The 25,297-nt window shown below is 36.2% G+C and overlaps 1 protein-coding gene across 1 annotated transcript in view; it reads right to left on the bottom strand.

Annotated features, from left to right (window-relative positions):
* Window positions 1–25,297, bottom strand: part of TNNI3K (TNNI3 interacting kinase) — a 280,406-nt gene that overhangs the window by 192,780 nt on the left and 62,329 nt on the right. Inside the window, exon 6 of the mRNA XM_081818637.1 lies at window positions 1,468–1,566. Within this exon, the coding sequence (XP_081674763.1) occupies window positions 1,468–1,566 (99 nt within the window). The remainder of the gene's footprint in view (window positions 1–1,467; window positions 1,567–25,297) is intronic.

Raw genomic sequence — 25,297 nt, 5'->3', positions numbered from 1 at the left:
GCCCACCGTTTAAGCAAATTTCCTGGACTTTCTGATTTGTTTCACTGATAGAAGAAGAAGAGGCTCCTAGGTACAACAGAATAACTTTGGGCTTTGGGATCAGACAGGCCTGAATACATATTTCAGCTCCTCTAACAAGCTGTGTGACTCTGGCCTGGTACCTGACCTAAGTGAGCTCATATATATCATTGAGATGTATATCATTGACAAGAAGATGCAAATAACTAATTTTAGGACTGTGGAAAAATTACAAAAAAAAAAAATCCACATAAAATGCTTGTCCCAGAGTATGGGATCACTTACATGGTAATTCTTACCAAGTTCATCAGGTTTTCGTGAAGGTCAAATAAAACTATTCATTGAATGAAGGCACACTGTAAACATTAAAACATCCTATATATATTATTACTTTATTACAGAATATAAAATTTTATAAATAATTACCTGTTATATAATTATGTATTTAAATCAAATTATATTTAAAGCACATATGGTGATTTTTTAAAAAAATTATCTAGGTTATTCCATGTGTTAGTTTCCCACTGTTGTAAATTGGATTATTGGATTAAAACAGCACAGATTATTCTCTTAAAGTTCTGGAGGTTATAAAACTAAAATCAAGGTGTTGGCAGATTGCATTCCCTTTGGAGGCTTTCATTTCCTCACTTTTTCAGCTTCTGTAGATTGCCTGCATTCTTTAGCTTGTGACCCCTTCTTGTATCACTTAAACTTCTTGCTTCTACTATCACATCTGTTTCCTGCTCCCTATTATAAGGACCCTTGTGATTACATCAGGTCCACCCAGATAATTCCAGGATAATCTCTCCAACTCAAGATCCTTAACTTGATCACATCTGCAAAGTCCCTTTTAGGATACACACAGGTTCCAAAAATGAAAATATGAACATATTTGCAGTCTACCACATCCAAAGACAGTAGAAAAGAAGAAACTCAAGTTTCTGAAAGACACATTTTTTTTTTTTTTTTTACCTGCTGGGACAGTGTTCATGATTTGTTTTATTGTTACTGTCACTAGCATCATCATAGTAATTGAGCATTTGCCAAACACTTTAAATTAATATCTCATCATATCAGCAACCCTATGAGGTAGGTATTATCAATATTTTCTCTATTTTGCAGATGAAGAAACTGAAGATCAGGCAGGTGATATAACCTACATATGGTCACAAAGCTAGGAATCTTTCAAATTCAGATTCACTGATTCCTGGGATTGTATACTTACTCTGCTGCCTCCCTTGGGTACTAAGACAGTCAGTAAAAATGAGTAACTTGACAGATGCAGGATTTCTATGGATCTATAAGCTCCTCATGAGTGGAGCTGATGAGAATATGGCAAAAATAATTCAAACGATATCTTAAATATTCTTTCTTTGAGGCTAGGACATATAGTTCAACAAAAGCCTGGAAAGGTCCCCCAGCCTTTGGAAATACTCTTGTCAGACTTACCTGTTCATGTCCATAATATGCTGCAATGTGCAATGGAGTGAAAAAAACTGCATCTTGAACATTGACATTAGCTCCATGTTGCAGCAGGACGTCAGCAGCCTGGACAAGAAAGAGAGCTCAGTTAAGACCTTGATTTGGGGCATCTGCCTATCAAAATACATTTTACAACCACCATGCACAATGCTTCTTCAGAAATCACTATCCTGAAAGAGTTTCCTTCCATCTCCCTTCTCTGAAACCTCTGATCGCTTGTTTTTGTCTCGAAAATGAAGACCAAACCCCTTAGCATGGGTTTCAAACGTCTTCTCAATCTGACAGTATTCTTTTTAAATGAATTTTTTTTAAATGAATTTCCCATTACTCTCTTTCATAAACTCAATTATGTAGTAAAACTGCATCCCATTTCCTGCTCCTTTGAGCCTTTGTTCACATCATCTCCTCAGCAAGGAATTATCTCTTGCCCAATCTACAGATATTTAAACCCAAGCTAAATACCTTCTCCTCCAAGATTTCTTTGATTTTCCTCCCTTCACTGACAATTGACTTGCTGAAATTGTCTTCCTTCTTCATAAATCTCATATAACTTCCTTTCATGCCATATAGAACATTTAAAAAATTATATGCATGCTTTTCATCTATACTAAAGAACAAATCCTTTAAGGACAAAGTACATCAGGTTCATCTTTATAATCCTGCCCTGGCCTGTTGTCATGCAAATAGTAATCATTCCATAAGCATTTGTTGAATGAATGAAGGGATGAGTGAATGAATGAATGAATGAATGAATGAGCAACTGAAAAACATAACGTGCTGTTGGCCAACTGTCTTCATGGAAAATTATCGATTGTAACAAATCTGCTAACCCTTCCAAATTTCTTCTCCTCCCAAAGACCTATTTCTTTTTTTTTTTTTTTAAAGATTTTATTCATTTATTTGACAGAGAGACAACAAGTAGGCAGAGAGGCAGGCAGAGGGAGAGGGAGAAGCAAGCTCTCCGCTGGGCAGGGAGCTGGATGTGGGGCTCGATCCCAGGACCCCGGGATCATGACCTGAGCTAAAGGCAGCTGCTTAACTGACTGAGCCACCCAGGCGCTCCCCAAAGACCTATTTCTAAGTCTCTTCTCTGGAAAATTGATTGGAATCATTTCCTTCAGATGTGCTCATTTTTATTGTGGATTTTAATGCATTGTCTATTATTCATGTGGTCAAATAATACACATTTGGGAAAATTTTCAAAAGTTTGTTAGACTTAGAAGAGAAAACAGGAAGATGGGATCTAAAAGCTCAAAGGACTTACGCTCCAATACCTCTTCTATTCCAATAAACAAATTGCCTCCTCAGTCAAGTTTCCTTTCCTGTTTGAATCATAACCCTTCAGAACTGGAGAGGGACCATGGGCAGACATTACATATCAAACCCCTATTTTTTAAAGACGAAGAAATTGAAAATGAGAAGGAAGAAGTTGAAAATGAGAAGTAGGAAATTTCTGAGTCATGTAGCAAGTCAGTGTCAGCACGGAATCTTTAGTCTCTTGCCTCAAGCTTTGTTTCTGAGTGCTCCATGGTTTTAAATAGTTTATTCATTCAATCATCCATTTATTCATGTATCAACACACAATTTATTGAGCATGTCTGAGCTAAAACTGTGTTGTTTTACATGCTTAGTCTCAGAATTTATTCAATCAGCATTAGAACTGATTGTCATACAAAGATAAGGAATTCTTTTTTTTTTAAAGTACAAAGACGTTTATTGAAACATTATAATAGTAAAGAAAAATGTAATGTTCTTTGTGGAAATAATATTAAATAAGTTCTCAAAACTATCACTTTTTTATTAAATTGGAAGGGGGTCCATGAAATACCTTTAAGTTAAATAAGCACATGCATTCTTATATATATTATGTATGGTTATGAATATATATACATATGTACGTATATAAAATGATAATTTTAAAGGATGGAAGGAAATATACCAAAACATTAATAGTAAATAGTTATATAAGGGAACTTCAAATTTTTCTGTTTCACAATTTTTACCATGATTCATATTACCAGGAAAATATCTTCCATTTTGAAACAAAAATTAGTAAGAAATACCAAATTTTAGTATTTTGGACAGTGACTTCACTCATATTTTTATTCTTGTCTTTCCAATGAAATCACTGTTCTAAATAAATACTTACACTATCAATGAGCAGCCGTAAAATAGGGGACTTTTTAGAGCTTGTGAATAAAGTTGTGATTTAAAGCTAGACACACTTTTGATATTGGAGCCACAATAAAGCTGAGTTTTGATGGTTTTGAGAAAAAACTTCTACTAAAAAAGCAACATCTATAGTTCCAAGATATTTGAAATTCTTACCAAAGAAACTCCATACACATATAACAGGAAAAAATAATCAAAGTTATGTTTTTGATGGATTTGATGATTAATATTCAACAAAAATCAGAAGATAAAATACAATCAGTGACAATATGTTATAGATTACAGAATGACTGAGTTTAATGTTACAGGCTTTTCAACAAGTTTGGGCATAGCTACTCCTTTGCTCATATACATTTTCTAGCTATCCTATACAAGATCAAAGGATTGTGAATTTTCATTAGATTGATCGAAAGCAGCTGGATATGTTCTTTCTGTCAAAGATACACTTAGTATTTAAAAAAATTTTTTAAATTGTTTTTAATTTTCAAAATTTTTTTCTCCAAGATTTTCTTTAAATCCAAGTTAGTTAACATATAATATAATATTAATTTCAGACATAGAATCTAGTGATTAAAAAAGATAAGGAATTCTTGTTAGGACATCTGAAATTTCTGGTGGTTTCAAAAATATAAACAGGTGTTGGGGCACGTCGGTGGCTCAGTCAGTTAAGCATCCGCTCTTGATTTGGGGTCAGGTCATGATCTCAGAGTTGTGAAATCAAGCGCCAGGTAGGGCTCTGCGCTCAGCAGGGAGTCTGCTTGAGATTCTTTCTCTCCTTCTCCCTCTGCCCCTGCCCCCTGCCACGTGCGCACGCACGCGCTCTCTCTCTCTCTAAAATAAATAAATCTTTATATATATATATATATATATATATATATATATATAAACAGGTGTATAGGCTTCTGTACACTCTCAGAACAATACTCTTGCTGATAGTTGGGTATTGCTAACTAATGATCCATAGAATACATAATGTGTATAGTGAGTTGTTTTTCTAACAAAAAATTAAAAACACAATTAATATTTATTGAGGGCATATTATGTGTCAGACCCTGCAGTAAGTGCATAAATGGTAACTGGAATGTGCTGTTTCACCCCAAAACACAGAAAGATAAGTGCTACTTTTCCATTTTAAAAGTGAAGAAACTGAGCCTCAAGGAGGCTAGATAAATTGTTCGAATTCCTACAGCTAGTAAAAGCAGAACTGGAATTCAAATCTAGGTCCCTTTGACCTCAAATGTTTTCCATTAGGCCCCTCGTGTGGCCTTGATCTCATTAACACTAATCTTTAAGTAAAAGAACTAACTGACTCAAACTCAGATAAGAGGAAACTTTCAGTAGAAGCTCTGTAGATTCAGCTTGGAAATGAATATCAGAGCCATTTATATAAAGTGCTTGGTATCTTAGACTTCACATGCCTGGGAGTTCAATCTTAGGAACCTTTATAGAAGGTCACAAATGATCAAGTAAATGAAGTTTTTTACAATTTCTCTTATTTTAAATATAGCATAAAGTAGACAGCATGCATTTTTATTGTAATAGGGACTCTCAAATGTTAACATGTAGAGCCAATTTCTTAGGCATGGTTCCAGAACTTACTTTGATCCTAAAAGATAATGGCTCTTAGGCTTCAATAAATGGTCCAAAGCAAACTTTTTTCCTCCTAAATTTGCACTTACCCAGTCATTCAGAAGGTCAATCTTTTGGCTGAACATTCATTAATTATGAACTGTTCGCCTTCTGAGAAACTGTCAAAATGTAAGTCTTAATGAAACCACACAGAGTCATTATTGAATGGTAGGCTTTATCAGTTTGTTTTAAAATTCAAGGAAATATTTAACCATTGAGAGCAATGTACATTAGAATTATCTGAATAGTGTCATATGTTATTTATATGAGTAGAACGCATTTATTGATTTTTATTACTTTTGAAGTCACCATGGAGAAGGTATCTCTTAGCAATCTATGGGAATATAATGTATTGTGATGTACAAATAAGACTGTCATGTGGCTAAGACAAATATACTTGTATTAACATTTAGGCTGGAACATATATCTATTATTTTATCCATGTTTCCCTTCTCCAGAACCTGAAAGAGTCGGTAAAGCAATTTCACATTCTTTCTACTACATGAAGCCCCATAAATTCACAGCCTGAATTATTTGCCACTTTGCAAAGTATATGTTAGGCATCTAAGTAATTGTTGAATTGGACTGTGTTTCTAGCAAAAATTATACACACACACACACCATCAGTTATAAGCGAATTTAAACATTAACAATTAGGACCCAATTATATGATAGAAATTTTAAATAATTCAATTCAACAAACATTTATTGATAACTTATTTTATTTTTTTATTTATCTTTTATTTTTTAAATTCGATTAGCCAACAAATAGTACATCATTAGTTTCAGATATAGTATTCAACAATCCATTGGTTGCATATATTAAATTAACCTTTAGCAAACTTCAGCGCCTGCTCCATGTCGGGAACTGAAATTAGAGTTTTACATGTACACATTATCTCATTAAGATTTTTGCAGGACATAAAATCTGTTGTCTTAAGATTTTTTTATAAAATACATAGTTTTGATCTTTTTCCTTCAAAAACATTAACAAAACTACTAGTGAAATTGAAAAGTAGAAAGGTTATCACAGAAAGGATATCTTTATAATCTTTAAACTCTTTAAGGAAATAAACTGTATTAAACTTAGATTTGTATACCTGACATATATGTCAGTATTATTATTATGATTAAAGGAATGGTGTTCAAATATGGTCTGGTAACTAGGTACCTTTTACTGACTGAAGGATAAGCACCAAAAAGTGCTTCCCATTAAGTAGTTGTTTTATAAGCATAGAAAATGAATCAGAGTTCCTTATTTTGATAGTAGTAATTACTATATATATTACACTTTACAGATATTTTCATTTACCAGTTGATTCATCAAAAGGTCCAAGTGGAGCGTCTTCGATTTTCAGGTTGTATTTAAACATATATTTATACATTCTGCTCTTTCTTCCTATAAAGCCTCCCTTCTCTTTCTCTGCCTGACATATAACCAGTCTCAAGGTCAAGCTCATGTTCTTCATAAGAAGTTCCTACAAATACTTCACCATACTGATAATTTCTTTCTCTGGATACTTATACTATTTATCCTCACAACTTAATCTTTCCATTAATAGTGGGTAAACCACTATTATACAAAATTTTAAACTTTTGTTTTCATGGTCTAAACTTGTGCCAGCAGTAAAGTGTAAGAAGTTTGGGACTTCAGCGAAAATAATTTTCACTGGAATTTAATCATAATTAAAATAGTCAAACCTTATTATTTAATATTCCAGAGATTCTAAAAGCAAAGGCCCTTATTGTTCTTGCTTACTGAATGCTTCTCCTATAATATGACTTTAACTTATTTGACTTAGCACCCCCTGTATTCTTCATATTATGAAAGTCATTGATAGCAATGAAGAAAATAAAGGCCATATCAAGAGGAACCAAATGTCCCATGGGAGAGACGTAGGATAAAGTAAATTCTGAAAGGAATAAAATGGCAATCAATGTCAGTTGAAATTGTCAAAATTAAATATAGTGTCTTCTACCTAGTAGATGTTCAATAAATACCTATACTTTTAAATTAAGATTTTCTTTGCTTTAAGTGATATCTCAATTTCTATGGCTTCTTTATTGTCTTACTCAAATGTATGTTTATACTAATGTTTTCCTCAGGATTTATAGTTTATTTAAAGCCACAATTTTCTCTTCTGTATACCTTTATCTAACCTTTATTTCTAAGATTTACAGAGAGAAGAACCATGAGACTATACTAGGATAATATCCATTTCCATTTATTGGAATATCTGTAGTAGTGAAACTTTAGAGTAAAATGATTTTTTTATTTTTTATTTTTAGTTTTTTAATTAAAATGTTTTAAGTTTTTATTTTAATCTCAGTTAACATACAGTGCTATATTGGTTTCAGGTGTACAATATAGTGATTCCACAATCCTATACATAACTCAGTGTTCATCACAAGTGCACTCCTAAATCCTCATCACCTGTTTAACCCATCCACCCACCTACCTCCCCTCTGGTAACCATTAGTTTGTTCTCTTTAGTCAAGAGTCTGTTTCTTGGTTTCTCTGTCTCTCTTTCCCTTTGCTCATTTGTTTTGTTTCTTAAATTCCACATATGAGAGAAATCATATGGTATTTGTCTTTCTCTGACTCGTTATTTTGTTTAGCATTATACTCTCTAGCGCCATCCATGTCTTGCACTGTTGGTAGGAATGCAAACCAGTATAGCCACTGTGGAAAACAGTATGAAGTTTCCTCAAAAAGTTAAAAACAGAAATACCCTATGATCCAGTAATTGCACGACCGGATATTTACCTTAAAAATACAAAAACACTAATGCAAAAGGATACATGCACCCCTACGTTTATAGCAGCATTCTTTACAATAGAGGAAAATGTTTTCTAAAGTTTGTGCCTCATGAATTCAAAATGGTTCCAAAGACATTAATATGCAAGTTGATTTAGATTTGATATTTTCCAGTTATTCCCACTTCTAACTTTCAAAAACCAGTTCTCAATTGTGTCCCCTTAAACCATTTCCCTCTCTCCTAAACTTTATAGACAATATTCTTTTAAAAGTAGTCTACATTTGGTCCACATTTCCTCACCTCCTATTCATTCCTCAGCCCACTACAACCTGACTTCAGACCTCACCACCTTAGTAAAATTTCTGTGGAAAATGACATCAAAGGCCTCCTAATTGCTCATTCCAACAGATAATTTTTAGTTTTTTTCCTTATTTTAATATTTATTTTACTATTTATCAGCTCCTTAAGATCCTATCCTCCCTTTGGTTGACTGACATCACAGTCTTTGAGTTTGCTCCCTACCTCTCTGCCAACTTATTATTACTCCTTTATAGAGGTGACTCTCTCTGTTCATCTCTTAAGTGTTTCTTAAGTGTTGCTTTTTTCCCACTGAAAATTATTTCCTAGTTTTTCTTTTTGATCTCCTTTGTCTGCTCTAATTCTTTTGTATTAAGTTAATACATGCAAAGCAATTAGCACAATACTTGGTACATAACAGTAAGTATTCAGTAAGTGGCAGCTATTAGCTCTTTTGCAGTATACATTCTCTGGTTGATTCCATCTACTACTACTACTACTACACACACACACACACACACACCTCTCCAGTTGCATGTGCTTTTTCCAGACTTCCTCCAACACAACATCTACCTCCTGCGGCAAATGTTCGTCCTGTTACGTATTTCCCACCGCTTTTTCCCTGGGAAGATAGAGTCCCCTACAATGATCTCTGTCACTTATACTTTAATTCTTATTAATGTGAATGAAGCATTAGAAGGCAAAGGGAACTAATATCTCTTGAATGTGTACTTTGAGGATATCTATGAGCTAAATGAGAATATCTGTTTCAGGTAATGCTTATAGCAATCTCATGGAAATTTATTAACAGCCTCATCTTAAAAATAAGAATAATGGAATTCAGAATTATACAGCTTGTAAGGAAAGCACCAAAGTTTAAATTCAGGTCTATGGAAGCCCAAAGACCATGCTATTCCATGCTGTTTTACTTCAAATGTGTATTATTTTTTGTGGCCAGTTAGCAATTCCTTGCCATCTTATACAGTAGTGCAAAAGATATAGCTCTTGATAGATGTTACTCTTCAAAGATTTCCAGAGATGTTCATACAGCCAGTATATCAGTAAGAATGATCCTGGCTATACAGTAATGTCCACAATGGCCAAATGATGGAAAGAGCCCAGATGAATGGATAAAGAAGATGTGGTATATATATACAATGGAATACTACTCAGCCATCAAAAAAAATGAAATCTTGCTATTCGCAATGACATGGATGGAACTACAGGGTATTATGCTAAGTTAAATAAGTCAATCAGAGAAAGACAATTATCATATGATCTCACTGATATGTGAAATTTAAGAAACAAAACAGAGGATCATAGGGGAAGAGAGGAAAAAATAAAATAAGATGAAACCAGAGAGAGACAAACCATAAGAGACTCTTAATCATAGGAAACATAGGAAACAAACAAGATGAGGGTTGCCGGAGGGAAGGGGGGTAGGAGGAAGGGGTAACTGGGTGATGGACATTAAGGAGGGCATGTGATGTAATGAGCACTGGGTTTTATATAAGACTGATGAATCACTGACCTGTACCTCTGAAACCAATAATACATTATATGTTAATTTAAAAAAAGAGAGGTTTTACCAAATCAAAAAAAAAAAGAATGCCCCTGGCTATGTAATTGTTTAGAGTTGACTGAAAAACAAATGAAGTAAAATTTATTCTAAGTAGGAGTTATTAGGGATCTTAAAGAATCTTACGTACGATGGAAGGAAGTTTAGAATTTTTCTTAGAATTTTTCCTTTTAGGAACTCACCAAGAGATTTTAAGTAGTAGTAAAGTATATTCTGATTTGCATCTTAAAATGACACTTCTAGTAATAGTATAGCAAATGGATTGAAGAAGGAGCAAGACTGGAAGCAGGGTAATCAGTTAGCAAGGGCCTACAGTAAGTTAAAAAGAGAGAGCTAAGGACCAAATAAGCTGAGGTAGTAGTAGTGGTGTGGAAATGAAGAAGGGGTCTCAGACATAATGAAGATGGTAGAATAATATGACTTGGCATATAAGAGGACTGGGCATAGTGAGAGATGATGAGAAATTGTGAACAAGTGATGACTTTAAAAGAGGAAACCTCTTAGGGGAGATGAGCGTGAAGATAAAACTTTGTCTACTTCATGAATTTAAGAAGTGGGAACATTACCTAGTTTCTCCTCCCAGATTAAACACTTGTACTAGCCAGTTTCTTCCAATTCCCCTTGGCAGTTCACTTTGTTCTTACCCAGCACCACAAGCTGTTTTGATTGAGGCCAATCCTTCAACCAAGATGTGAACATAATTCTCAAATTTTCAAACAACTACCAAAAACTATGCTAATTAAAGATACCAATAATTGCTTGTCCATTTGTATTGAAGCTTGTATTACTTAGAAAACATCTCAGATAGTAGCTTTTGCTTTAGATTTAATAAGCACTTCTTTTGACTTTATGCTCTATTTTCTGTAAAATTTTCTATTTTTAAATATATACACTCACTTCTTGACATGCACTACAAATGTTAGGTGAGAACTCTCTATCATGTAGTCACAGAGTTTTTCACTAATAACATTCACTGAATATTTTTGTAATGACTTTTTTTTAACTGACATACCTCTAATTAAATATTTGAGTACAAAAACTTATTGGAAAATAGTTTCTTCAGGCTGTCACAGAAATGAGGTTCTCTTATGTGATCTTTCTCTTATTATCTCAGGTTAAAATTAAATTTGGTCTGAAAATTACTTAGAAAATGATTCCACAAGATAATATTATCAAAGAAATTAAAGAAAAGCTCTATATTCTTAAGTTGTAGAAATAGAGCTGAAGGATATATTAATTTATATACATATAAAAAAAGAATTCATCAATTATATAAATGTATCACTTCTCAGGAAATGATGAGAACATAAGTAGAAAAGCTGATGAATGAAGAAGAGTAATGAGAAGCAGTGAGGTCAGGGCTGGAGATACAAGTGGTGTGTATCATTTTATGAAAGTAATAATTGAAGCCAGGAGATAACATCACTTCCGTAAGGTAAGAGGAGACATTTATGGGATATTTACTGCTAAAAAGTGATAAGAAAGGGAGCCAGCAAAGGAAAAAGTCATCTAAGAAAGAAAAAGATAACAAAGGCATGCTTATTAAGGAAGTCCATGAAGAGATAGTTTTAAGAAAAGAGGGACAACATTTTCTAAGCCTTCCAGCTAATCATCATCTTGCTGTGCTATTTTCTTCTTTATAGATATACTTTTTTTTTGCAGCATTTCTTTATGTGAGGGTCTTATTTTAAAATCTCTGGCTGAGAAAACAGCTTTCAACATTTACTATGTTATGAATATATCATGTTCTATGCATTTCAAAGCCATAATTTTTTTTTTCTTACGAGATTTACTTATAGAGCTTGCCAAAGGCCCAACATTTGTCACTATATTCTGACTGCAGAAACTTGAAAAGTATAGTACCAGTTAGGTTTCCTCTCACTGACAATCCTCCCCACACTGCAGACACCCTGGACATCAGAACCACCGGGGACAAGTAGCACCTGACAACCGGTTTTCTCATGACTTTTGTTCTGAAGCCCAAGTCACCTGTTCCTCCATCTTTGGCTCCTCTGCCAAAGCATTTTGAAAACAAGTGATTTGCCTCCACTTGAAAAATCAACTTATTTTTTTAAAAAAGACTTACTTATTTGAGAGAGAGAGAGATAGAGAGTGGGGTCGGGGGGAGAGGCAGAGAGAAACTCTAAGCAGACTCCGTGCAAAACTGGAGGTGGGGCTCGACCTCAGGACCTTGAGATCATGACCCTGAGATCCCGACCTTGAGATCACAATCCTGAGATCATGACCTGAGCTGAAACCAAGAGTTCTGATGCTTACCCAACTGCACCACTGAGGTGCCCCTTGAAAAATCAACTTCTAAATTACACTTTGAAGGTGAGTTGGAATCAACTAATAGAACATAAGAAGGAACACATAAAGATTTTGGCTCTTAGGGAAGAATAAGTAATAAGAATCCTCTTAAAAAACTGTATCACTGATTAATTTCTAGCAGCTGGAGTTTAAAAACAAAGAGGACATCAACAATTAAGTCTCAGGCTCAAGGGTTAGTCCTATTACAAACACAATATATGAAATATTTAGAGCTCCCCTTTGTGAGCCTCCTCATTAATTAATCCAGAAAACTCACTATTAGATGAACTGTAAGATACTACCTTAATTCATATTAGAACAGCAGATGTGGGTAATTAATTGCAACCTACAGGCTCTTTATTTAACCATATAATTGAAAATGTTCATCTGCAATAACTTAGAATAAGTGACACAATGAAATTGGTAAACCCATAGCTGTGAAAATGTTTTAACTGATTATGAAACCCTAAGCATTGACAGGTATAGAAATCAATTATAGATAATTTTCTTTCTAGAGAAGGAGTTTATTAAAACGAAGAACACACATCATCTAGTCAAAGACCTATTATCAGGACAAAAACAGTAGGCATAATGATGGTAAATGCATTAACCATTCCACTGGTTATGTTAAACTAAGATAAATATAGGGAGGCTAATAATAGAAGGCGACAGTGAAAATAAAAAGAAGCAGAGTATCAAGTCTGCCCAAGTAGTTTTGGCTTCAGAAACAGAAAGGGCCAAGAAACAACTGTGGATGGCACTCAAGCCCAGACTTTTCTAAATCCCATCACATGGCTAGCTAATGGCAGAATCTGGATACAAAGAAACCCAGGCAGGCTGGTTCCAGAGCCTGCAGGCCTAACCACTACACTATACTACACTACTATAGCCAGAAACCATTGCTCTAGGATCCCAGTTTTTGAGACATTTCAAACAGTATTTTTTCAAACTTGTATTTATGAACTGAGAATTCAGCATAAGTAACATGATAGAATTGGGTTGGGTGGCACCTGGTGGTAGGGGGCATGGCCCTAGCACTCCTCCCTCTCTCCCTATATGACGTCTGAGGTACCACTAGAACCTTAGACATTCAGAGAATGCATACTGGAAATCATTGTTCCACAAAAAAAGAGCTACTAGTTCTTGGGGAATAAAATTGACATCACATCTACTTGTTGGATCCTCTGCTCTGAGGAGAAAACTGGGCCAAAGAACATGAGTTTGGCATCATGCCAAATTTCCTGGGTTAACAGAGTCCATATCTTTCATACAGAATACATAACCCTCTATGAATCCATTTCTGTATTTATTTGTTATTGTCTTGGAGAAAATATAAGTGGTATTGGCTATACATGAGGTCAAATAGTTCCCTTGAGTGTGGGATTGACCTAATGACTCACTTCTCATGAAAAGAATATAGCAAAACTTACGGAATGTCACTTACAAGATAACGTTACAAAAAGACTGTGATTTTATCTTATTTGCCTACTCTAGATTTCTCCATCACTCTCTCTGATGGGAGCCAGATGTCTTACTGTGAGCTTTCTTATGCATAGGATCACATGGCAAGGCACTGATGTCTCTGGCTAACAGCTAGAAAGGATCTAAACCTGCCAACATCTATGCGAGTGAGCACGAAAGTGGATTCTCTTCCTTTTGGTCCTTGAGATAATTAGAGCCCCACCTGATACCTTGTGAAAGACCCTAAGTCAGGGGACCCAGCTAAGGTGCCCTGAAATTCCTGAACTACAGAAACTGCAAAATAATAAAAGTTTGTTGTTTTAAGCCACAAAGTTTTGGGATAATTTTTTACATAGCAATAGTTAGCTAATATACTATTGTGCCTCTCAGTTCATCACTGAAAACATCCAGGTCAGAACTGACTTCTACATTACTGTCTACTTGTGAATTTTATTATTATTTTTTTTATTAGCATATAATGTATTATTTGTTTCAGGGGTACAGGTCTGTGATTCATCATACTTGTGAATTTCAAAAGAGGAGTAACAGTTCACATCAACAAATATTTTTAAACACCTAGGTATTCTAAGCACTCTGCTGGGTTCTGGGGTCAAAGATAAATTAATTGCTCAAAAGCAATATATAGGTTAGTGGAAGAAACAAAATGAAGTAATTATGATATAAGGTAATTACGGACTTAATGGAGATAAAGTATGGGGTATCATAACAATAGAAAGAAGGTACAAGTTATAAACTCAGTCGGGGAAGATAGAAAAGTTATAGAGGAGAAATGTAGACTTGGGACTTGAAGTAGGAGTTTGCTGAACAGAAAAGAGAAGATCAATCAGTTCATTCATTTATCTCTCAAATATATTTGATCATCCAATAGTACCTAGCACAGAACATATGCTTGCCAAATTCTACTATTTCTTTAAAATCTGTATCAAAGTTTACTTGCTTCATGAAATCTCCTTACATCTCTAGACTCATTGAACTAATTATCAAGACATGTGATTAAATATCCTGGTAACTTTAGGGTAACACTGAGGCTCATAGAAAGAATTCATTACAAATAATCTTCCCCAAATCACTGATACTATAAATACGCACTTTAAAAAAGCTACTTCGAGACTTCCTCTTGCATCCAATATACAGTAACAGAGACTAGTCTGGAGAAACCTATGTGGCTAGAGTTTATAAGACAGAGTACCTAAGACAAGAGAGCTACACAAAGAGAGGTACAAAGATCTGCAGAGAGCCCTCTTAGAGGATTAATCTGAGCATTGATCAGTGTGTGCATGTGAGGAAACTACTGACTGGGAAAAGAACCAACAAAAAAAGAGTAGTGGTAATAATTCTCAGTGCTCACACAAGTCCAGGGATAATGCTTATTCCTACCAACCAGACTAAAAACCTCATGATTCATGGGACACTGGGTAAAATAAGAGACTTCTCTCTGAAGTTGGTTATTAGCCTTACACTGAGCACTGTTCTGGTCCTACCATTTTAAAAGCTAGACCTAAAGGGACCACATTATTTCCAAGTAAGTTAATTGCATGCCAGTAGAATTGGAAGGGTTGTCTTATGACTATATATAGAAATTTAAAAATATTTTCCACCTAACAACATAAAATTCATAATATCTGGAATCCAATCAGAAATTAACAGGAATGTCAAGAGGTAGGAAAATATGACTTATAATGAAAAGAGACAATAATCAATCAAAACTGTCTCCAAATTGATACAAATGTTAGAATGTTCAAAAAAGAACAATAAAATAGTTTTTGAAACTATTCCATATAACTTCCATATAAGGAAGCTAAGTAGAGGCATGAAAGATACAAAAATGACCAAAATCAAATTTCTTAGAAAGTTATAACATGTGAGATAAAAATGCACTAGATGGGATTAGCAGCATATTAGACATTACAGAGGAAAAGATTACTAAACTTGAAGATATCACAATAGAAACTGTACAAAATGAAATACAGAGAGAAAAGAGAATGTAAGAAAAATGAAAAGAGCATCACTGAGGTTATGGACAGCACCAAACGTCCTAATGTGTATGTAATTGGAGGGGAGACAGAAAAAAAAAATTTAAAGAAATAATGGCAGAAAATCTTCCAAAGTTAATGAAAACTGCAAACCCATAGATGCAAGAAACTCAATAAACAATATAAGAAAGAAGAAAACTACACCAAAATAAATGTCAAATAAGCATATGGAAACATTCCTAAATCACTTGCCACTAGGGAAATGTAAATTAAAAGCACAATAAAATATCACCACACACGTATTACAAAGGTTAAAATAAAAAGGACTGGAATATTCTAAGTGTCGGTGAAGATATGGAGAAATTGGAACTCTCATACACTGCTGATAGGAATGTAAAATAGTCCCACAGTTTGTCAAAGGTCAAATGCTTTGGAGACAGTTTTTTAATTTCTTAAAAAGTTATATATTAACCTATCAGATGATCCAGCTATTCGACTCTTAGATGTTTGCCCAAGATAAATAAAAGTATATGTTCATACATGTCATTGCAGATTTCCTTATAATCACTAAAAACTGGAAAAAATGTAAATGTCCGTCAGTGAGTGGATAGATAAACACTGTGGCAGATCCAAATAGTAGAATACTACTCACAGGCTGGAGACCTTATTTGATAATTTATCATGAAATGAACATTTTAAAATTTCACACTTACCGATCTTCAAACTTTCACTTTCCATTCTGCCTCCAACTACACACTATAGTCTTCCATTGCTCCATCATAATGAACTGGAAATCCTTTATTCAGTTGCTGACACCAGAAACCTAGAAGTTTTTGTTCACACCATCTTCTCCTAAACTCCCTTCATATGTAAGCCATAACCCAAATAATTTGATTTTACTCTCTAAATATTTTGCAACTCTGTTCTTGTCTCCATCTTTACTAATACCACCCACAATCAGGCAATCTTATAGATTATTGCCTCCTGATACATCTCCCTGCATAAATTCTTCTCATTTAGTTTATGTTTAACCTTTCAACTAAAGTTATTTTCTCAGAATGGAAATCTGATCACATTACCACTTCTTAATGGCTTCTCATTACTCTTAGGAGACAGACCTTCTTAACTCAGTTTATCATCCAACCTAGGGAAATTTCGAATAAAAATTAATTACACTTAATTACATCAAGCCAACAGGCATAGACCAGGACTTTCCTGAGGCATCAGGAATATGTTGTCACACTACAAATAAGTCCCTTGGTTACCTGACCCCTAATCTTTTTCTTCTTTTCCCACCATATCCCCTAGGTCTCTCTTAGTTCCAGATACACACTCTTTTACTGTCTCCTCGCCATATTTTCTACAGTCAGAAAGCTTTTACACATACAATTTCCTCTGCCTGGAAAACTCCGTCTCAACCTTTCATTTGTGAATGAGAGATAACGATTTTACATATTTTGGAGGGTTATTTTAAGGATTCAGAGTTAATAATGTAAACTACTTAGTTCACAGCACTGAAGGTAACTGTTATTACTATCACTGCTACTATTATTACTTCTTCCTCTCTTTACTTTTTTGTTTTGTATGTAGAGAAAGAATTTTATTAGGTAACAGAAAAATAAATGGATTCTACAAAACAAAAAAAGATGGCATTCTATGTAATAATTACTATCCAAAAAGTAATAGAACGGGAAATGACATCTCACAAGAACACCATTTGACAATAATAATAAGATCTGGTTTAATAGTCACAAACTTCTTTAGTGCTTTTTTGTCTGGGAAACTCTTGATCTCTCCTTCGATTCTGAATGGTGCCCTTCCTGGATAGTCTTTTTGGCTGAAGGTTTTTTCCCATTCTTTTTTTTTCTCTTTAATTTAAATACAATTAATTAACATATAGTGTATTAATAGTTTCAGAGGTAGAGTTTAGTGATTCATCAAGGTGCATATAACACCCAGTGCTCATTCCATCAAGTACTCTTCTTAATGCCCATCATCACTCAATTATCCCCACCCTTCTCCCCTCCAGCAACCCTCAGTTGGTTTCCTACAGTTAAGAGTCTCTTGCGGTTTATCTTCCTGTTTTCGTCTTATTTTATTTTTCCCTCCCTTCCCCTATGATCTCTGTTTTGTTTCTTAATTTCCACATTTGTCTGGAGAACAGTATGGAGGTTCCTCAAAAAGTGAAAAATTGAGCTACCCTATGAGCCAGCAACTGCACCACTAGGCATTTACCCAAAGGATACAAACATAGTGATCAGAAGGGGCACCTGCACCCCAGTGTCTAGGGCAGCAACATCCATAATAGCGAAACCATGATAAGAGCCCAGATGTCCATTGACAGACGAATGGACAAAGAAGATGTGGTATATACAGACAATAGAATATTGCTCAACCATCAAAAAAATGAAATCTTACCACTTGTGATCAGAGTTTTCTTCCCATTCAGCACATTGAATAGATCATGACACTCCCTTCTAGCTTGCCAAGTGTCTATGGAGAGATCTGCTCTTTCCATCCTCGTGTTCATTGTTTCAAGCCTGTTTCCCATCTCAGTTATTATATTTTTCATTTCTGACTGATTTTTTTTAACTCTTTTATCTCGGTGGTAAGGGCCTCCCTGAAGTCCTCCATTCTTTTCTTAATCCCAGTGAGTATCCTTAGGATTGTTGCTTTAAATTCTCCATCAGGCATGTTACTTCTATCTGTCTCACTTAGATCTCTGGCCATGACTTGATCTTGTTCTTTCATTTGGGATGAATTCCTCCATCTTGGCATTTTTGTCTAAGTCTCTGCCTTCTTCTGGGTGCAAGAAAAGTCTGTTTCCCACTTTGGAGAGAAATGGCTTAATGAAGAAGAGGGTATGTAATACCCAGTGTCTGGCACTTGAGCAAGCGTCTCTGGTGTGGGCTGCGTGTGCTCTGCTGTGGTTTGGCTGCTCTAGTCTTTAGGTCAGTCATCTGCAGAGGCTCCCCCAGCCTGCTGTGGACAGTGTTTGGTCCCTGGCTGTAAATGTGGCCAGTTTGGACTAGGTGTGCTCTGCTCTGCTTGTGAAATGGGACCTGACACTACCTGCACTCGAACTGCAGCCCCACAGAACTCTCTAGTCAGGGGCTGAGGTCTGTGCCGGGGCTTGTGCTGCTCTTCTGGGCAAGGGGCCGGTCACTCTGGGACTGAGGCAAGCTTGACTGAGAAGGGCAGCACTGCCAGAGCAACAGGGCATGGGACTTGGCCTGGGCAGGTTGGGCAGCCCATGTCCTCCCTGTGCTCTTACCGCCCGCCCCAGGTGGCTCTGTGTTGATGCTGATGGGTAGGGGAGGAAAATGGCACTGGCCACCTCCTTTGTCTCCGGAGAGCAGTCTCCGAGCCGGCTGCCTTTCAGAAAAGCACTCTGAGAAGAACAAATCATCTCCCCAGGTGTGTCCCAGAACACTGTTTCCAGGCCATCTGCCCCTGGCTTGTGGGCCTGCCTCCTCACCAAGAGCGGCACGGTGTCCTGTGGCTTCTATCCCAGCCAAGCCTGCTGACTTTTAAACTCCAGGCTTTAGGGACGTGATGTGGGCAGGGGCCTGCGCTGGTCATCACCCAGAAGACCAGGGTCTCACTGCGCTGGGACTGAGGCAAGCTTGACCCGGAAAGACAGTCTCACCAGAGTGCGGGGAAGTGGGGTTTGGTGGAAGCGAGTGAGGCAGCCTCTGCAGGCCCAGGACTGCCTTCTGCTGGTGCATCTGTGTTTCTGCTGAGGGGCCAGGAGAGAAATGTCAACAGCGGGCTCCTGTGTGCCCAGAAGGGTGTCTCCAGTACTACCTCTCTGCAACTCCTCCAAGAAGGGCAAGTCATATCCCTGCCTTGTGCTACAGGCACTCTTCAGATGGCTTTTCCCATGCGGTCTGCCACTGGGGTGTTTCCCTGCCTTTTCTGCAGGAACAGGGCAGAGCCCTTAGGGCTCTAGGCCAGCCAAAAGCACCGACCTTTCAAACTCCAGGCTTGAAGCCCCACTGGCTGAAAGAACTCACAAAACTCAGCCCCTCTCTTTTTCCCAGCAAATGGCTTTGGGGAAATGTTCTCCCTGTGGGTTCCCCTCTGTGCTCCTCTGTCTCTCTCTCCCTCTCTCTCTTGCTTCTGTGACCGCAGCTCCTTCTCCGCAGCAGCAGTCCTGATCCCTTTCTCCCCCAAACCACTTCTCTGCCCTTCCTAGCCTCTTCGATGAGTCTTCTTCTCTCCCTTTAGTTGTGGAGTTTGTTCTGTCAGTCTTCAGGCTGATTTCTGGGTTATTTAGGATGATTTGATAGTTATCTCCTTGTGTTCCATGGACAAGACCAGCCTAGGGTTCTGTTACTTGGCCACCGTCTTAGCTCTCCTCTCTTTACTCGATTAACATCTACTTAGGTCCTTGAGTTATAAGCCAAATTATTAGTTCCTCAGAGATTCTCTCCCAACTTCCATGACTATTGACATATTCATTCAACAAATATTAATTGTGTGTCTACTATGTGCCAGGTAGGCCCAGTGTTAGGAACAGAGGATAATGGAGAGAAAACAACAACAAAATCTGTCTTTTTTGAGCTGATATTTTAGTACGGAAAACAGACAGTAAAACAAAGTAAATAAACAACAGGCTGTTATACAGTGATAAGTGCTGGAAAAAAATAAAGGAGGGAAGAGATTAGAATATCAGAGAGGTGAGGTTTCAGTTCAAAAATAGGATGATCTGGAAAGAACTTACTGATAAAATTACATTTGAACCAGGATCTTAGGATAAGAAAGTAAGATAGTTACTAAGGAACTTAAGGTTGATGACGAATGAATAAGAATAGAGTGGGGAATTACAGTTAGGTAGAAAATTAGTATTTTTGCTCTGAATTATATGGGAGGCTTTTTGGGCAGATCAGAGGAGTGACATGATCTGATACACATTTTAAAAGATTCACTCAGGCTGCCTTGCCAGAACAGGTTGAGGGGAAAACAGTAGAAGGGAGACCAAATTACCCTCTTTTAGGCATGGCGCCATTGGTGATCTTCATAGCTCTTATCACAATGGCAATTTTATGTGTGTTTGTCTGATTATTTGATTTCCTGTCTTTTCCACTAGACCGTAAACCCTGTGAGGCTAGGAAATATATATAATTCTGCTCACTATTAAATTACCAGTGTCAAACATAGATCTTGAAACCTATTAGTTCCTCAATAAATATTTGTTGAATAGTTGAGTGAAAGAATGAATGTATATTATTATGTTCCAATTTTTTAGTTCTTTAACAGGTTGTAAGCACCCAGGTGATATTTAAAGCTATATTTTATACTTTTTTTCAATTTCTATCACAACTAACCTATACATGCTCAATAAATATTGACCAACTTGATTTGCTCTTCCCTAGTTAACTTTTATGTCTTCTACACTATAAATATTCTTGAAGAAAAACTTGTAGAAGAACAAAAGAAAACTTCTGAAAGTCAAGATAAACTTTAAAAAGTCTAAACAAGGAACAGGAACTCTTAAGGTCTGCATATTGCCAGAAACTATGAAACTCACACAAGGGAAAACAAATGATGTATTTTTTTTCTTGTCTTTTGGGAAATAAGACTAGATAATAGAAGTTTATTTATAATCATAGTTGCAAAATTGCCTCTAGGAAAGCAATAATAATGGGGCAAGTTATCTTGTTTCCTTATAAATCCAATTTAAAATAAGAAAAAAATTAACTAAAACTCGGTCATATTTGTCAAAAATGTACCGAGAGAACTAAGCTACAGTATTTACCACAAGTCTCAGTCCAGTTTACTAACACTGTAATATATAAATGTAGGCATTAATTGGCTGACTGAAATACGCAATAATAATACATTTTTTTTTGTGCTTGGGAATACTTGATAAATTTTAAATACACAATAAATACATTATTCATTCTCTAGTGGTTCTTTGCTGGGCTGAAATTATATAATGTTTTAAAATACGACGCTCAGAAATAGTATTTAAACTAGGCCAGTAATGGAGTCTTCACTATCTCTGATTACTTTTTCTTCTCTAAAGAAACCTTTACTTGCAAAATTGCTGTTATGGGCTCTCTTTCACTATGTGTCAAATTTCCATTACTAAATCAAAACAACTTAATTTCTTTCCATGAACAATTTGTATGCAAATCATGGAGTATATACAGCATTCATACAACAGAGAAATTCCAATGACTTTGCCTCCTTTCCAGAAATATCCTTCAATATGCTTGTGTTTTGGTCACAATTAGTGCAGGTTTAGTAAAAGGCATCTTGTAATTCTTACATGATTGGACAAGCAATGAGGTAGAGACCTAAAACACAAATTTCAAATTGCTTTCATTTCCTTTAACCTATTTCTCAAGTATTAACTATGAACAACATAAATAATTTTTCAAAGCTCTAGCAACATATTGCCTATAGCTTCAGAGGCTGTGGAGTGTCATTATTATTATTATTTAATTAAACACACTTTCCTCCCCACCCTCAATTCTAACCAAATTAGAGAAAATGGAAAATATTTCATATATATATGTATATATATACATATATATATGAATTTTTCCCTCTCAGTATTTTATTTAATTGTGATTTTGATAATTTTCCTGCAAAGAATATTTTCAGTAATAGTTATGAAATTGTATGAGAACTAGGGAAAACACCATGATGTGCAACCTAGACAGTCACAGAGTATCCCATACTAAGAATGGCCCCATGCTTGTTTTAATGCTCTGCTGTTGCTATCTTGAAGTTATCCCTATCTTTCTTTTTTTAGAAGATTCTTTTTTTTTTTTTAAAGATTTTATTTATTTATTTGACAGAGAGAGACACAGCAAGAGAAGGAACACAAGCAGGGGGAGTGGGAGAGGGAGAAGCAGGCTTCCCGCCAAGCAGGGAGCCTGATGCGGGGCTCGATCCCAGGACCCTGGGATCATGACCTGAACTGAAGGCGGACGCTTAACGACTGAGCCACCCAGGCGCCCATCCCTATCTTTTTTTAACAAGGGGCTCCATTTTTGTTGTTGTTGAGATCTGCAAATTGCATAATCAGTAAAGATGGCTAATCCAAGTAAATTAACTAGTTCAACCTTTAAGCAAACTGATAATATAAAAATTTCTGAACAAAGAAGAAAGCAATAGGTAGAATCAAAAATCTTTAGGTCCTAAGATAGCAGCTGAAGCAAATGATACAGCAACAAATAAGACAGAAACAAATGACAAAAAAAAAAAAGTGACACTTCATTGTGGTAAATATTTTTAACAAAATTTTCTTGTACTGAGTTAAAAAAATATTTTCAGTGCTATAGAAAATAAGCTCTAATCAGAATTGATCAAGAAAACATTTATCTTGAAAAGTTTTGAAAAACAATTTTTCTTGCTTTTATAGTTCTTCTGAAATACATCCTTAGCACTCTAGCTTTTCACCAAGGACAGATGAAAAACAGATAATGGAAAGTGTAATTTCCAAAAAAAATGTCTTTTTTTTTTAAAGATTTTATTTATTTATTTGACAGAGAGAGACACAGAGAGAGCAGGAACACAAGCACGGGGAGTGGGAGAGGGAGAAGCAGGCTTCCCGCTGAGCAGGGAGCCCGATGTGGGGCTCGATCCCAGGACCCTGGGTTCATGACCTGAACTGAAGGCAGACGCTTAACGACTGAGCCACCCAGGCGCTCCTCAAAAAAAATTGTCTTATTGGTGAGGAATCTTGGGCATAACCTTAAAAATAAGAACAAAGCCAAATGTAGAAGTGGAAATACGATAGAATATAAGTGGAAATACTAAAGAATATACAGAAACAATAGACTTTCTCCTGTTAGCTTCTTTGAGGAAGCTTTCCATAGGTCCCCTCTCGTTGGTTATACAGAAAATTGATTAAGAGCTCAGTTTTTGTAGTCAGCCAGTTTGGGTAAAAATTTAGACTCTGACTCTTAATAGCTGTATGATTTGGTGCAAATTAACTTATCTCTTTGAGCCTCAGTTTCTTCAATAAATCTATGTGATGATTAAATTAAATGGCATAATAAAAAAATAAGCAAAAGACCTGACTAAAGTAAATCCTTCATAAATATTCATTTCTTTGGCTCTCAGGTTAGAGCATCAACTCTATCAACAGGGTAGAGAGAGTAGCTTCCTACCAGATAGAGCAGGCAGTGAGATGCAGGGCATCCAAATCATGCCTGGTGCCACATTTAAAGGTAAGGCAAGTCTAGCTCCATTGAGCAACTCATTCACTGGGGCTGAATTTGTGGAGAAAGCTCAGTATTTGGGAGTTCTTAGGACACTAATATAATCCAGCAGGCAGATTATTATCCCTTGGGCAACCAGTTAACCTCAGTGAGGCTTTAGAAGCCAGGACTGAAGGCTTAGAAAGAAGTCTGACAAGATGGAGATAGGAAAGGAGGAGCCTAAACAGAAGGCTAGACCTGAAAACTGGTGTGAGGAAATTGGAATTCCAGGGCAATTTCAGACTGAGTCAGCCAGTCATTCCTTTACAAGTACCTGATGTCTACTCTGTGCCAAGCTTAGGAGACAAACACAGATGCCTGGTCCTGGATTTAATGAATTTATTGTCTAAGGTGAGAGACAAATAAACATGTGATATCAATATAGTGAGAAAAGTATGCTAGAAATAAACCTGGTATTATGGGGCAAAGATGAGGCACTGAACTGGGGGAGTGACTTTTCCAAAGAGATAATGCCTATACTGAATATTGCTTAGAAGGCTATATAGGAGCTATCCAAGAGAAAGGTAAAAGAAGTTCCAAACATATAAAGGCTATAGAAATACTAGGCTCTAGGGTCCAGGAGAGAGAAAGATTCTCAATTTCATAGGAAGAAACCAGGTAAAATGTGCCTGAGGCTGTTTGAATACTATCTGCTTAGGTCCAGATTAGTTAGTCCTAAAGCAGAATTGAGTCTTCTCTGGAGAGTTCAGGTGGTCCAATGGGATGAGCTAGGAAGGCAGAGGCTAAGAAACAGGCAAGGAGAATAGGAACAATAATAGAGGAGACAGTAGCAAAGCTGGGAAATACACAAATAATCCCTGACTCTCATTTTCATTAAGATTCCCCATTTCTCCTATTTGAAACTTCTAATCAGTGACTAGTGAAATGGCTAAATATCATGGTATCTTCTTTTTCTTTTTTTTTTTTTAAGATTTTATTTATTTATTTGAGAGGGAGAGAGTGAGAGCAAGAGACAGCATGAGCCAGGGGCAGGGAGAGGGAGAAGCAGGCTCCCCACTGAGCAGGGAGCCCAATGCAGGGCTCCATCCCAGGACCCCAGGATCATGACCTGACCTGAAGGCAGACACTTAACTGACTGAGCCACCCGGGTGCCCCTTTTTTTTCTAATCCTCCCATCAAGGTGATGATGAAGACAGAAATGGCCAAAAAATACCATTTGATAAGGGTTAGCTTAGACACTTTGCCAATTAGAAAACAGTCTGGAATAATCAGAAATCGATCTCTTATTCTAATTTGTCCTCATTACATAATTTAAATTCCTTATGTTTATTTGGATTGAAAATGTATAAGACCTCATCACCATCTTTCAGTAAACCTGCAATGGCAGGAAGACCAGTCATAAATAACCTCAGTAGG

This window comes from Leptonychotes weddellii, chromosome 4 (assembly GCF_054177405.1).
Source record: "Leptonychotes weddellii isolate Sample4059 chromosome 4, ASM5417740v2, whole genome shotgun sequence".
Taxonomy (NCBI): domain Eukaryota; kingdom Metazoa; phylum Chordata; class Mammalia; order Carnivora; family Phocidae; genus Leptonychotes; species Leptonychotes weddellii.
The sequence above is the reverse complement of the archived record's forward strand: the minus strand, read 5'-3'. Positions and strand labels throughout refer to the sequence as shown.